The sequence below is a fragment of the Manis javanica genome, chromosome 4 (genome assembly GCF_040802235.1).
Source record: "Manis javanica isolate MJ-LG chromosome 4, MJ_LKY, whole genome shotgun sequence".
Lineage (NCBI taxonomy): Eukaryota > Metazoa > Chordata > Mammalia > Pholidota > Manidae > Manis > Manis javanica.
In genome coordinates, this window is record NC_133159.1 from 34137414 (window position 1) to 34149754 (window position 12341).

The window sequence follows — 12341 nt, forward strand, 5'->3', positions numbered from 1 at the left end:
GAAGGCTCTGCAAGGACAATATGCCTCAGCTGCCGAACCCAAACAGTTTGGCTTTAAACTGTCTTGTGTCTTTTTCCACTTGGAGGAGGTGGGGCCTGGGGTCTGGTGGAAGCAGCTGAGGTGTGCTCACCTGGAGCCATACCGTTTGCTTGTGGCAGTGCTCCTGTAGAAAGGACATGGTAAAGATCTCCATGGATGTGTTTGTGAGGAAGTTCCAGCCAGAAAGGTACAAACTTTGGAAAGCTGGAAAGGACAGCACAGTTATTGACCATACTCTGCCCACGCCGGAAGCTGCTGAGTTTCTGAAGGAGAGCGAACTGCTCCCAAGAGCCAAGAGTGAGGAGGCATGCCCAGAGGAGGGTGACATGGAAGGGGCTGAGGACGGAGAGGACGGCGACCTGAGGAGAAGGTAACCCAGCAGCCCTCTGGGCCCGGCTGTGTAAGGGAGAGCTGTCTGGGCAGCTCCCATTCCTAAGTGGGGCGTTTAATGTACAGCTGAGCGAATTTTCCTCTGAGTGAGTGTGTTGAAGCCCTTTTGACTGATACTCAGGAATGCTAGCAGCTATATGTGGGACTGTAGTCTGTCTGCTGGAGGGTCATAATTGTGCATGGGCCTGGCTCCCTTTCCACCGGAAAAAGTCACATTTCTTGTCCTCAATGAGACCTTTTTAAAAAGGAGAGTGTGGTGATGGGAACGAGACTCATAAGGGCAGGGAGTTGGTGTGGTGAAAGTCATACAGCGTTGTCTGAGCCAGAGCCAGAGTGTCTGTCCTGGGGAGGGATTATCCAGGGCCATATGTGGCAGAAAGGAGGCACTTATGGGGGACCTACTCCATGCCAGGTGTTCTGTGTACTTTAAGTCTCATCAAATCTGTGAGGAGTGGTGAAATCCTAGTTTTCCATTGATGTGACAGGTTCAGAGTGTGAAGTCCTTTGTCTCAGGTCCCACAGACAAGAGGTGGCACTGAAGTGTAAAGCAGGCCTGATAGGCTGGGGCCATTCATTTTAAGTTGTGTGTGGATGTGTTTGTGTGTGTGTAAGTGGATGCATACATGGGCTCTTCAAAGTTTGCCCTTTTCCTTGCAGTCTAGCCAAGCACCGCATAGGGACAAAGAGGCACCGAGTTTGTCTTGAAATACCGCAGGAGGTGAGTCAGAGTGAGCTCTTCCCCAAGGAGGAGCTGAGTCCCGGACAGTATGATATGACGGAGTGCCCGGCTGCCCTTGCTCCTGTGAGGCCCACCCATAGCTCTGTGCGGCAAGTCGAGGACGGTCTTACCTTCCCAGGTTAGTTGGTTATGGTGTGTTTTCCCACACCTAAATGTGTTCTCTTCTATGTTAGATGCCATGTTGAGGGTAGGGGCACAGATAGGGAATGGGAGAGACCCGTCTGTGAGCAGGTGGTATAATTGAAGTTTGAATCGGTGTGAGGAGGGCTTTGGATGGGGACCCAAGGTGGACTAGGGAATTAGAGGAAAGGCCCCCTCCCTCTGCCTATGAGGGGTCAGGAGAACACCGAAGTGACAATAAGCCAGCTTTTACAAGATAAGTAGGAATTTTCCAGGCAGACAGAGAATGGCGGACACAGGGAACCCGGAGAGGAATAGCAGGGGCAAAGGCACGGGGATGTGAATGACACAGACTCAGGGGACTGGTAGTGGTTTTCTGTCATTTGAACATAGAGGTAGGTGGAAGACAGCTGAGTTACCAGGAGATAGGGTTAGAGTAAGAGCAGTAAGAGCAGGTAGGGACCGCCTGCCATCTTCAGAGCTTGCTCCTTGGAGACTTGAGGAAGCACTTGCAGTTTGGGAAGGGAATGGTATGGCCAAATAGTCTGAGAGTAAGTCACCTCATGGTTGTTGAGGGTAGATTTACTAGGGAGGGACTTGTGTCAGTCTCAGGTCAGTCTTGAAGAATCTCCAAGCAGACGATACCTTTGTATATCTGTTGACAGTCTGATGGCACCATGAACTCACGCCCAGGGGCCAGACTGCCTTCTGTTCAGATGTTCTAGCTGGGGTGCCTTTATTTCCTGTGGGAGACTTCTGAGGAAATGGAAGCTGCCACTTCCTGGGGGTCTGTTGTGTGCCAGGCTATGCTCCCATTGCAGTGTAGACAGCATTCTTGTTTAAGAACCCTGGAGATAGGTGGTAGTATCTTCACACAACAGAGGAGGAAACTGGACACCCAGAGAGGCTACGCAGTTAGCCCCAGGTCACACAGGGCCTGTCACGTGCCACAGCCGGGCCTCACACGCTGTCCGTGTTCTTTGTGCCTCTCTCTGCCTTCCTTCAAGTTCAGAAGTGCAGGAAGAAGTTGGCTCTGTCCAATGTGTATGTGTTTCAGATTATTCTGACTCTACTGAAGTCAAATTTGAAGAGCTTAAAAACGTCAAACTAGAAGAGGAGGAGGAGGAGGAGGAGGAACAAGAAGTGGCTGCCTTGGATCTTTCTGTGAATCCTGCTTCTTTAGGGGGACGCCTTGTCTTCTCGGGTTCCAAAAAGAAGTCGTCATCTAGCCTGGGCTCCAGTTCTTCACAGGATTCTGTTTCTTCTGATTCAGAAACTAGTGAGCCTCTATCCTGCCGAGCCCAAGGGCAAATGGGAGTTCTCACTGTGCACAGCTATGCCAAAGGGGACAACAGGGTCGCCATGGGAGAGCCATGCCTGAGGAAGAAAGGGGGCGCCAGCGGAAGTGTCAGCGAGCGGGAGCTGGCTGAGGTATGAGCTCGGGGCAGTGGGCGGGTAGGTGCTGCCCTGGAAGGGGTCCTGGGGTGCTGGGCATGGGCACTGCAGGTGTCCAGGTTGGCAGGAGACCCCTCGGAATGGGCCTCCGACCTGTGCTTGTGTCAAGCAGAAAGCCAGATGGCGTTGGCTGCCTTCCAGCTTATTTTTTGCTGGGAGTTCCTTTTTTCTTATCTCTGTGTGAGTGTTGTTACAAAGAATTGCATAGCGTCCTCAGTGAAGGCAGCAACCCTTAGTGCCGAGTTGGATGCTTCCTCCAACCCTCCTTACCTTGGAGGCCCTTGGGTTTAGAGTGGCAGTGGTTGCAGCCCAGGTGTTTAAAGGCTGGGAATGAGATGGCATTTCTTATCCTAAAATTCAAAGGTTTTTGCCTTAGAAATGTTGAGTGCTCTGTAGACTCCAGTGGGAATTCTCCCACCATTCTTCCCTATACAATCTTCATCTCCCAGTGTAACATTGTTGTCGGAATTGGGGACCAGGATGAATTCCTAAAGCTGTAAATGTGAAGGTGTTCAGGCTTCCTCCTAAAACACGCTATCATCAAAAGCTGTTTTCTTTCTTTTGTGTAAAAAGTCCCTTGATGGATCTGAGTGGCATATCCCAGAGCTGGGTTAGATCAGCCAGACCCAGGCTTAGCCAGATGACCTGCTCTTACTCCCTAGGCTCATAGCTTATGTGGGTCAAGTTGCAGCCCGGGATGGGGTGGGGTCTCTGGCGGCTCGTAGAAGACAGTGCTGAAGGTCTTTATTCCCCATTCCCTTACTTTGGAAAAATACATTTTCTTAAACTTTTGATGATGAATACTCATCAATACAGTCCTCTGCTTATTGGAGCCCAGCCCTTTCCAAAAGCCACTGTTTGGCATGTTGGCTTTATCTTTCTTTGGCTGAAAGTGCTGACACTTAGTCTCTATTAAAATCCCTCCAGTTTTCTAGGAGTGTCTTTTTGTGCTTGGTTTGTACCTTTGTCTTTAATACCCATATAGCTTTCTGTCTTCTCAGAATCTCAGGCCTCAGTTTCTGTAGACTGTTTCCATGTGAATGTCCCTCCCATCCCACGGTGGGTGTGACTGTCCCTTCTCATTGCTTCTGATGGCTGCTCTCTTTGCTGTCCTATGGCGGCTTCCATGAGAGAAAGCTTTCAGCTTGGAAACCAGGATCCCTTGTATTACCTTCAGCACATTTGGCCCATTCTTTCACAAAGCTCTTGTGCCCTCTTGTTCACGCTGCATACTACAGGCCACTCTGTGCTCCTTTTGCACTGTCTTGACTATCTTGCCTCCAATTGAAATCACAACCATAAAAGTAGCTAACAATAGCAAGGACTTACCATATACTAAACACTTTATATGCATTATGTAGACCATATATTACTGCTAAATTAATGTTACTACAGAGTCAAGTTTTTTGTGGGTGTTTTTTTTTTTTCTGGGAGGAGCCAATAAATAACAGCCATCTTTTTTCCTTCCAAACTAGGAACCAGTTAAATAATGATTACAGGAGACAGGCATAGGGAGATCAGAATGTCTCTTTGTTACTGGTTAAAATGATTGAAGAGAGTGGCTTTTAACCTGTGGCCAAATGGCCCTGCTGCTCATTTACCCTCAACTGGACAGGTTACCTATATAGTCTCAGGCAGTCCCGGATGACACAGGCCTCTCACTGGTGGCAGTTTCCCACTCACCTTCCGCAAGTCAAGGAGACAGACCAGAGTACACTCCTGCAAAAGTCAGATCCCAGCTAAGCAAAGCTCACCAACATCCAGAGTGGGGAGAAAAGCCAGGAATCCCTCCATGTGGAAATACTCTGGGAGAAGGAGGGTTCTCTAACATGCATCTCTTGTTGATTCCCCTGCTCAAACTGTTGAGTGCCTTCCCGGCTCCTTTTAAATTCTCCCTGGACTTCTCAGCTGTACCGTGATAGGAATAACGTCTTTCTCCACTCTAGAATCACCAACCGTCTTCTCCCCTCAGCCCTTGACGTGCTGGCATCTTTGAACTACTTCACAGTCTCTCAAAATATTTTGCCTGCTTGGCCTCTTTACTTTGCTCTGTAATAGTTGGTGGCGTGCCTACTTCATGCCAGCACTGTGCCTTCAGGGAGCTCGTAGTCTGGAAAAGTAGACAGATGTGAGCAAATAATACTAGCACTTTGTGGTTAAGTGTTGTAGCACAAGTGGAAGAGTTAGCAGCTTATCCTGGGGTTGAGGTGAGGAGTTGAGGGAGACTGCAGAGGAGGCATTTTAACTAGGTCGGAGGTTAGCCAGGAGTATGTCAGGTGGTGAGAATGAAAGCAGAGAGGGAATCTGGGAGAGGAGAAAGTATTCCAGATGGTCATGGTGACTCATGCCAAGGTCAGAGCATATGGGGGTCTGCGGTGGTTTTTGTCTGTCTCTGGCAAAAGGGATTGGAGGCTTTGGGAGGTGTTGGTGCAGGGTGTTAGGAGCCAGGTCGGGAGGGCTGGCTGTGAAGCAGTTTGACTTGTGGTGTGGGGAACTGGAAGGTTCCCACTATGTATTTTGGGAGATTGGAGATTTCCATAATACATTTTTGAAATGCATAAAGATGCATATGGAATAATAACAATGAACCCACAAATACTCATCACATAGACCTAGCATTTGTCAGCATTTTGCCACATTTGCTTCATCTATCCTTTCATTTGTTTGAAGTTTTTTTTTAAAGTAAATAACAGATGTCGAGTCATTGTCCTCTACTTCAGTGCATATCTCTAAAAACATGGGTATTTTCTTCATCATACTGCCATTATTTTTATGCCTAACAAAATTATAAGAGTTTCTAAGCATCATCTGATACCTAGTCCATAATCAAATTTCACCAGTTGTCTAAAAAATTGTATTTTGCAGTAGGTTTCTTTGAATCAGGATTTAATCTGGTCTCACACTTTTGTTTATTATGTCTCTTAAGTCTACTTTAATCTAGGGTGGTGCTCCCCCTACATCCCCCCATTGACTTCCTCAAGGTACCGTGTCAGCTTTTCTTTCGATAGTCCAATGAAGGGGTTAAGTTTTGCACTGATGTTTTGGACGAACATTTTTGGAAGCAGTGTAAAGGTATTTTGTGGGGAAGGAGACAAAATTAGAAGCAGAAGAGGTTCTCTTGAACATGGAATTATGGATGATTTTCACTTCCTACATTTATAAACTGTTAGAATATTTTTTATGATTAACACATTTTTATAATCAAATGCTTCTACTTCAGGAAAGGAAGGAAAAAAGATTTACAATAGGGAGATCAGTTTGGAACTTGTCCCTTTAGCCTGAAAGAGAGGTAGTGAGGACTTGGGCTGTGTGGTGGTGATGGGGACAGGTGATGGGGTGCAGGAGGTGGAGTTGAGACCTATGTAGAAGGCAGGAGCACAGGGCTGGGGCTGGCCAGGGTGTGAGTGAGGGGCAGTGTGGGGGTTGACTTGGGATTCCGGCTGCATAGTGGTGCATCAATGGAGGATGGAGGTTACAAGAAAAGTAACCTCTTTTGAGTGTGGCTTAGGAGGGGAGCTCTTTGGGGCATGCTGAGTGTGACCTGCCTGTGAGGTAGGCTATAGAGATGTGTACACACATACCTGAAGCCCAGGAGGGGTCTGTAGGTTTGGGAGTCAGAGGAGGGTGTCTGTGGGCATGGAAGAACTCACCTGTGGAGTATGAAAACAGTTTTCACAGTGTGGGTGAAGGTGGAGGGCCCAGCACAGAGAAGACAAGAGCAGCCAAAGGTTTGGGGGAGCTAGGAGAGGGTGGTGTGTCCAGAGCCAGGCAGGAGCAGGATTGAAGGCAAGGGGGGAGGTCTGGGGAATGTGACTGGATGGAGATGAAGTGGGCAGAGAGGAGGGGTCCTGGAGGTCTGAGCAGGAAGGAGGGAGTGGGGTCTCCAGCAGAGCTGGAGATGGAGGAGTGGGGGATGGCTACAGATGAGTTTCTTCATTTTTAATTTTGGCGAAACATGCATGACAAAGTCTATCCCTTTAGCCATCTTTCAGCGTGCGGTTTGGTGGCTTTCAGTGCACATTCCCATTGCTGCCAGCCTACTGAGGCTTTGAGGTGGGAGGAGACAGGGAGTTGTCTCCCCAGGTTTCCTGAAACAGTCCTCTGCTTATTGGAGCCCAGCCTTTTCCAGAAGCCACTACCAGAAACCTTTCATCATTTCCCTCTACTTCCATTTCCCCTCGGAACCTTGCAGTACTTGGCTCCTTGTCTGATGCTGTCTTGGCCTCAGTGTGGTCATCTAGGCTGGTGGAGATAAACTTCCAGAAGCCAGGCCCTGTGCACATTCAGCCTTCCTTTTTGAGGGGCCGCATGGTCCCCAGGGCTTGGCTCATGAGCATTCTATAAACGCCGAAGGAAAGGATGGAAGTTTAGTTTGAGTAAGAATCTGACAGCAGGATTATCTGGTTGGGTGGAATGGGGGACTGGCAGCCAAGGTGAGGGGCAGAAGCTGAACCACTTAGCCATCCTTTGAGAGGTCTAATTGCATTGTATCTATATTTGGAAACAGCTGGGTTTGAAGAGCACCTAGTCCCCGCCTGCCCCCACTTTAAGCACTGCCCGAAGTACAATTCAGACTTCTTGCTGTTGAGTTTATGTGCCACCGTGTCAAGGGCCTTGGTAAAGCACCCTGGTTGACTGCTGAGGTAGCCAAGCCCCAGAATTTCCGTCAGCTGCCAACTGAGCCACAGCAGTGTGTCTGCCACAAAAGTTGTTAGTTTAGGCTGCTTGGAAAAAGTTCTCAAAACAAGGAGTGAGAACTCTGTACAGAACAATCCCCTTTGGAACATTGACTTTTAAAAGGGGGAACAGAGAATGTGGGAGCCTTTGAGCTCCAGCCGTTTTAAAGGCAGAAGCCTGGAGACCCTCCATGCTCTCTCACTCCATCCTCACAGAAAGTCCAGTGGGGCAGCGTTTGCTGCTCCCATAAAGCAGTGGCTTGCTGCTTGCCTGGGCTCCCACAGCTGGTTGGTTGACCTGGGCTTGCAGTCCGCCCTTCCTGTTACATGCTGAGGGAACTTAGAAGTGGGAGCACATTGCCGGGGAAGGAGCACTATGAGGAAGGACTTGGATGCCATGGAGCAGGGGGAGGGTTGAGCCAGAAGACAAGAAAATGTGGGCAGATACTCAGATGCCCGAATAGACCTGTCCTTTGGTCAGAGGCTGCACCATGGTAGTGGAAAGGGCAGGGACTTTCCAAGTCTCTGTAAAGTCTTGGAAAAGTCACCAACTCTCCCTCTGTGTGGGTCATAAGCTCCTGGAGGTGCGATGTCCTGCCTGTTGTTGCGACCTGCAGCTGTGGTACACGTGCTGGCTGGAGAGGAGTCACTCCGAAGAAACCGGTGGGCGTGAAAGTAGCCTTTTCTCCCAGGCCTGTTGTATTCTGGCATCCTTGGTCCTGACCTCTGTACTTCTTTAGTGCTTAGACCTTTGAAATGAATTGTTCCCACCTCCTACCCCTACAAATACTCATTGTCTGTTGTTGCTTTAAACAGGTTAGCACTAACTTAGTCTTAAAACCACACATTTATTAGCTTCTAGTTCTTCTATTGAGAACTCTCTAAGATGGGCTTCCCTCTGCTAAGTCAGGGTGTCAGCAGGGCTGTGTACCTTTGTGAAGGCTCTGGGGGGAGACCCCTTTCCACCTTTTACAGGCCTCCCACACTCCTTGCTCATGGCCCTTTCCTTCCATCTTCAAAGGCAGCAACATCTGGCCAAGTCTTTCTCCAACTACATTGCTTTGACACCAATTCTTCTGTCTCTTCATTATTCGGCACTGTTTAATTACATTGGGCCCACCTGGATGCTTCAGGATTATCTATTTTAAGGTCAGCTGATTAGCAACTTTAATGATCCTTTGTCATGTTAACATAGCATATTCATAGGAATTAGGAGTGGCCATTTTGTGGGGACCTTTATACTCTCCAGATATCCTAATGTCTCTCACAAACTTCTACCCTCTCTGCCTATAGAATCATACTTGGGTAGCCCCTATTCTAAAATACAGTTGGAGGAAACTTCCTTCTCAAGCTTCGATCTCGTTCCTTCTCTTGATCTTAAATATAGTCTCTGTGATACATTCCCTCCCTGGCTCCTTACTGTCTATGTACTGGAACTTAGCTTTAAAAAACAGCCCTGCGCCTTCCAGTGCTGAGCCCAAGGGCCTCTTCCTGCTCAGCTCCTCTGTGTGTTCTTCGGCCTGTGGCTTTCCCCCTCCTCAAGGCCTTCCCCTCCTTGCTTTCTGCACTCCTCTGCTTCTGTGTGTCCTTGGTCTTGACCTTTTCTTTCTTCTCTTCCTCCTGTCCTGGAAGGTTCAGTGTTCAGTTTATCTTCCACCAGTAATCTCCTCGACTCCCACAATTCTAATTCCGAACCTGGTGCTGATGGGCCCCAGATGAACAGCTCTTGCTCTGACCTCCTTTCTGAACCCCGAGGCTGAATTTCTTCTCAGCTCTCTGGGTATTTCCGAATGAAGGCCCTCCAGATGTGGATTGTATGTCATGGACAGCATGTTTAACTGGCTTATTAATCGTCCCCATTCATCTGTTGGGTCCCCTTAAACCTCTCTCACCTTGGTGATCCAGGGTAGAAATCCCTATCGCGTTTGGTTCCTTTATTCAGCTCTGCTTCCTAATATCTGTCCTATCCCAGGTTTAGGTCTTCAAAGTCAGGGAATGCAAGATTATTGGGGGGTGCAGGAATAAAGTAATGGAACTTTGTTTTTATCTTAATCCTTCTACAGGCTATTTTTGTTTTAAAAAGTGCACCAGTATATATAGTTCATAGTATACATACGTGGGGGTGCATTTACCTGAAGTTTATACTTCCACGGCAACAGTATCAAGTAGATTTGTTGAGCATGGGTTTTCCAGTTTGTTTCAGCCAAAGATCCCTTTCTTTAAGTGAAATCTGACTCAGTTAGAAAATGTAAATCAAAAGCAGGACTGTCCTGGTTGTAATGGAGGTGGGGCCTAGAGCCAGCTTGTTCACTTGGAATGGAGGCTCTTGAGGGGCCTTCTTGATGTACATTTTGGAAATGGTTGGTTTGGATTGTCACTGTAGTTCAAATCTGATTAGAAGTCTGTGATCATCTAAGTCTTGTGGACATCAGGAAGAAAAGGTCCCTAGTCCCCTCCTCGCCATATTCCAGCACACTACTGTCCGCATTCTTGTGTAAGCAGGGATCACGTCCTTAGTCCAGTTCTGCACACCTTCTTCCCTGGGCAGTAGAGTCCGGTAAATATTTGTTGAATGAATGGGCAAATGGACACTGAAACTTGTGGTTAAATTTATGTTTGGAAGAGCAGGCTCTTTTCTGCCTGGATGTGGCCTGCTCAGATTTTTTTTCTTGACATTCTGAGTGTGGGCCTTAAGGTCTGGGTTTCTGTGTGGCTGCACGTGGAGTCCATAGGCTTGGCATTCCTTCTCTGGGCTGGCATTGTCGTAGGGCCACTTCCCTGTAGCACTCCAAGGCACTGGTTTCTGTCACAGCTGCAAAGTGGCTGTCTTGCAGGCCTCATTTTCTCACTTAATGGGTTTTCCTAATGTCATTGTAACCAAATTTTAAATACATTGATTAGAAAGAAACTCTTAAGTTGGTATTACTAACTCAGTCCTGTACAACTTAAACCTAATTGCATTTGCTCTGACATTACGTAAGTGCTATGTTACATCAACTTTTCCTTTTGCAGCTGGGCCAGAGTTGGAGATGTGCTCTCTGTCCTGGCCGATGTTCTCACCTGGCAGAGAGGAAACTAACTGAGGAGTGAACACCAACAGCTAGAGCTGAGGTCTTGCCAGTGCACAAGGAGAAGTTGGCCTATTTCTATTAGTGGGTCAGCTGCTCCTCACTCGGTTGGCTGTCCTCTAGCCTTTCAAACTGGATGGCCCAGCTGCTTGGTACTTTGTAACAGGTGCTGCTGGCCTTCTGGCCCAAGGAAGGGGTCACCTGGGCTTCTCTGTGGCTGTCAGATGCAGTCTCATGACTGAGCTCAAAGAAGGGAGCATGGCTCTACTTTAGAGCTGGGGTAGGTTTGTTTTTGGGTATGTTTGTTTCAGATTGCTGCTGAGATCAGGACCCACACTTACCAGACTAGTTTGCATGCATTGCCATTGTGGCTTTTTCTAAGACAGTTGTTTTCGGTGTTTCGTTTTGGTTTTCTTCGTGCCTCTCTGTGCTCACCCTTTTCCTTGTTTTTCACCGTAAGACTAACTTCTGCTGTGTCCCTAAGTGAAGGCAAGATGAATTTGATTTCTCCTTATGGTTTGCCCAGGTTGCGGATGAATACATGTTTTCCCTGGAGGAGAATAAGAAGTCGAAGGGCCGTCGTCAGCCCTTAAGCAAGCTCCCCCGCCATCACCCACTCGTGCTGCAGGACTGTGTCAGTGATGATGGTAAGTGTGGTTTTCTCTCTCCACCAGGAGGAAAGCAACTCATTGCTTAGGACTTGCTCTGATAGGACATCCGGAAGCCACGCTGGGGGCCAGGGGTGGGCTTGTGGCCCAGCTCTCCCCTGGGTACTCCATAAGGAGGGCAGGATTTCATTTGGATACATCTGTGCCCTCAAGAAGCTCTCACGGTGGTCAGGCAGACTGACAGGTAGACACATGTAAGGAGAGCAGACCCTAATCCAGGCAGAGGGGCCAGTCTGAGTAACCACAGAGAGGAGAAACAGGAAGTTAGATTAGAGAAAGCAGTCAGGGTGGCTGAAGCTAAAGGACCAGGACAGGGAGTAGTGGGTGCACTGGAGGAGTTCCTAGGTTGTGAGCCCTCCCTCCCCCCACACCAGGCGTGGAGGGGCCTTTGAGGTGTTTGAGGCAGAGGAGTGACACGGTCAGGTTTACATTGGAAGATTGCTCCTAGGGACTGCATCTTGAGAATGGCTTGAGAGGAGCAGATGGCCTTTTGTCATGGGTTCTGTGAGATGTGAGGCTCTGAGCCAGAGTCATGGTGGTATGGATGGGGGAGGGCATGTAGTGAAGATGCTGGGAAGAGATCACCAGCTGGACTCGGTGATTGGATGTGGCACCGTGAGGGTGGCAGAGAAGGAAGAATCATGAGTTGAGTGCTTCCCTGGCTTGTAGCTTTGGCTGGGTTTTGGAAACCTGCATCCAGGGTCTGAAAGGTATAGACTTGGGGCTGTGCAGAGGTGGTACTGGGTACCGTTGTTAATGTAGATGAGGGCATTTGGTGGGTGGCGCAGGGGTATTAGGATGCCAGAGGAAGAAGAGGGTCCCATGAGGGAGACAGAAGGGGAGTAGGCAGGATGTGGAGCAGAACTGGAAGTGTGTGGCTGGAGCTCAAGGACTCTTGCCATCAGTGCAGCATGGTCCTCCTGTGCTGTCTGGAGCCCAGAGATCCGATAGGATGAGTGCCAGTGAGCCTCTGTCAGTGCCTGGGTCCCTTGCTGCTCTTGACTGATGTTCTTTCCTACCCTGTCCTGCCCTTCCTGGTGCCAGTGGCTGGGTGGGAAAGTCCAGAGTCTCAGCTGCCTTTCTTCTGCCCTACAGGCCTCACATTTCCTTTCTAATCTGATATCAATGCCTATTTCCACTCTTTCCCTTGGTAGAAGAATTGTGAGAAGCTACGTAGGGGAGAGTC

The 12341-nt window shown here is 48.7% G+C and overlaps 1 protein-coding gene across 6 annotated transcripts in view; it reads left to right on the forward strand.

Annotated features, from left to right (window-relative positions):
- Nucleotides 1-12341, forward strand: part of KDM4A (lysine demethylase 4A) — a 39529-nt gene that overhangs the window by 11435 nt on the left and 15753 nt on the right. For 3 of the 6 annotated variants that reach the window (XR_012130144.1, XM_073233779.1, XM_073233780.1), the window contains exons 9-12: nt 159-409; nt 1087-1286; nt 2301-2719; nt 11014-11134. Coding sequence is in view for 5 of the 6 variants with exons in the window: in XM_073233779.1 (XP_073089880.1) it covers nt 159-409; nt 1087-1286; nt 2301-2719; nt 11014-11134 (991 nt within the window). In the remaining variant the exon portion in view is untranslated. The remainder of the gene's footprint in view (nt 1-158; nt 410-1086; nt 1287-2300; nt 2720-11013; nt 11135-12341) is intronic. The other 3 variants (XM_017667851.3, XM_037002343.2, XM_017667853.3) reach the window with 3 other exon arrangements.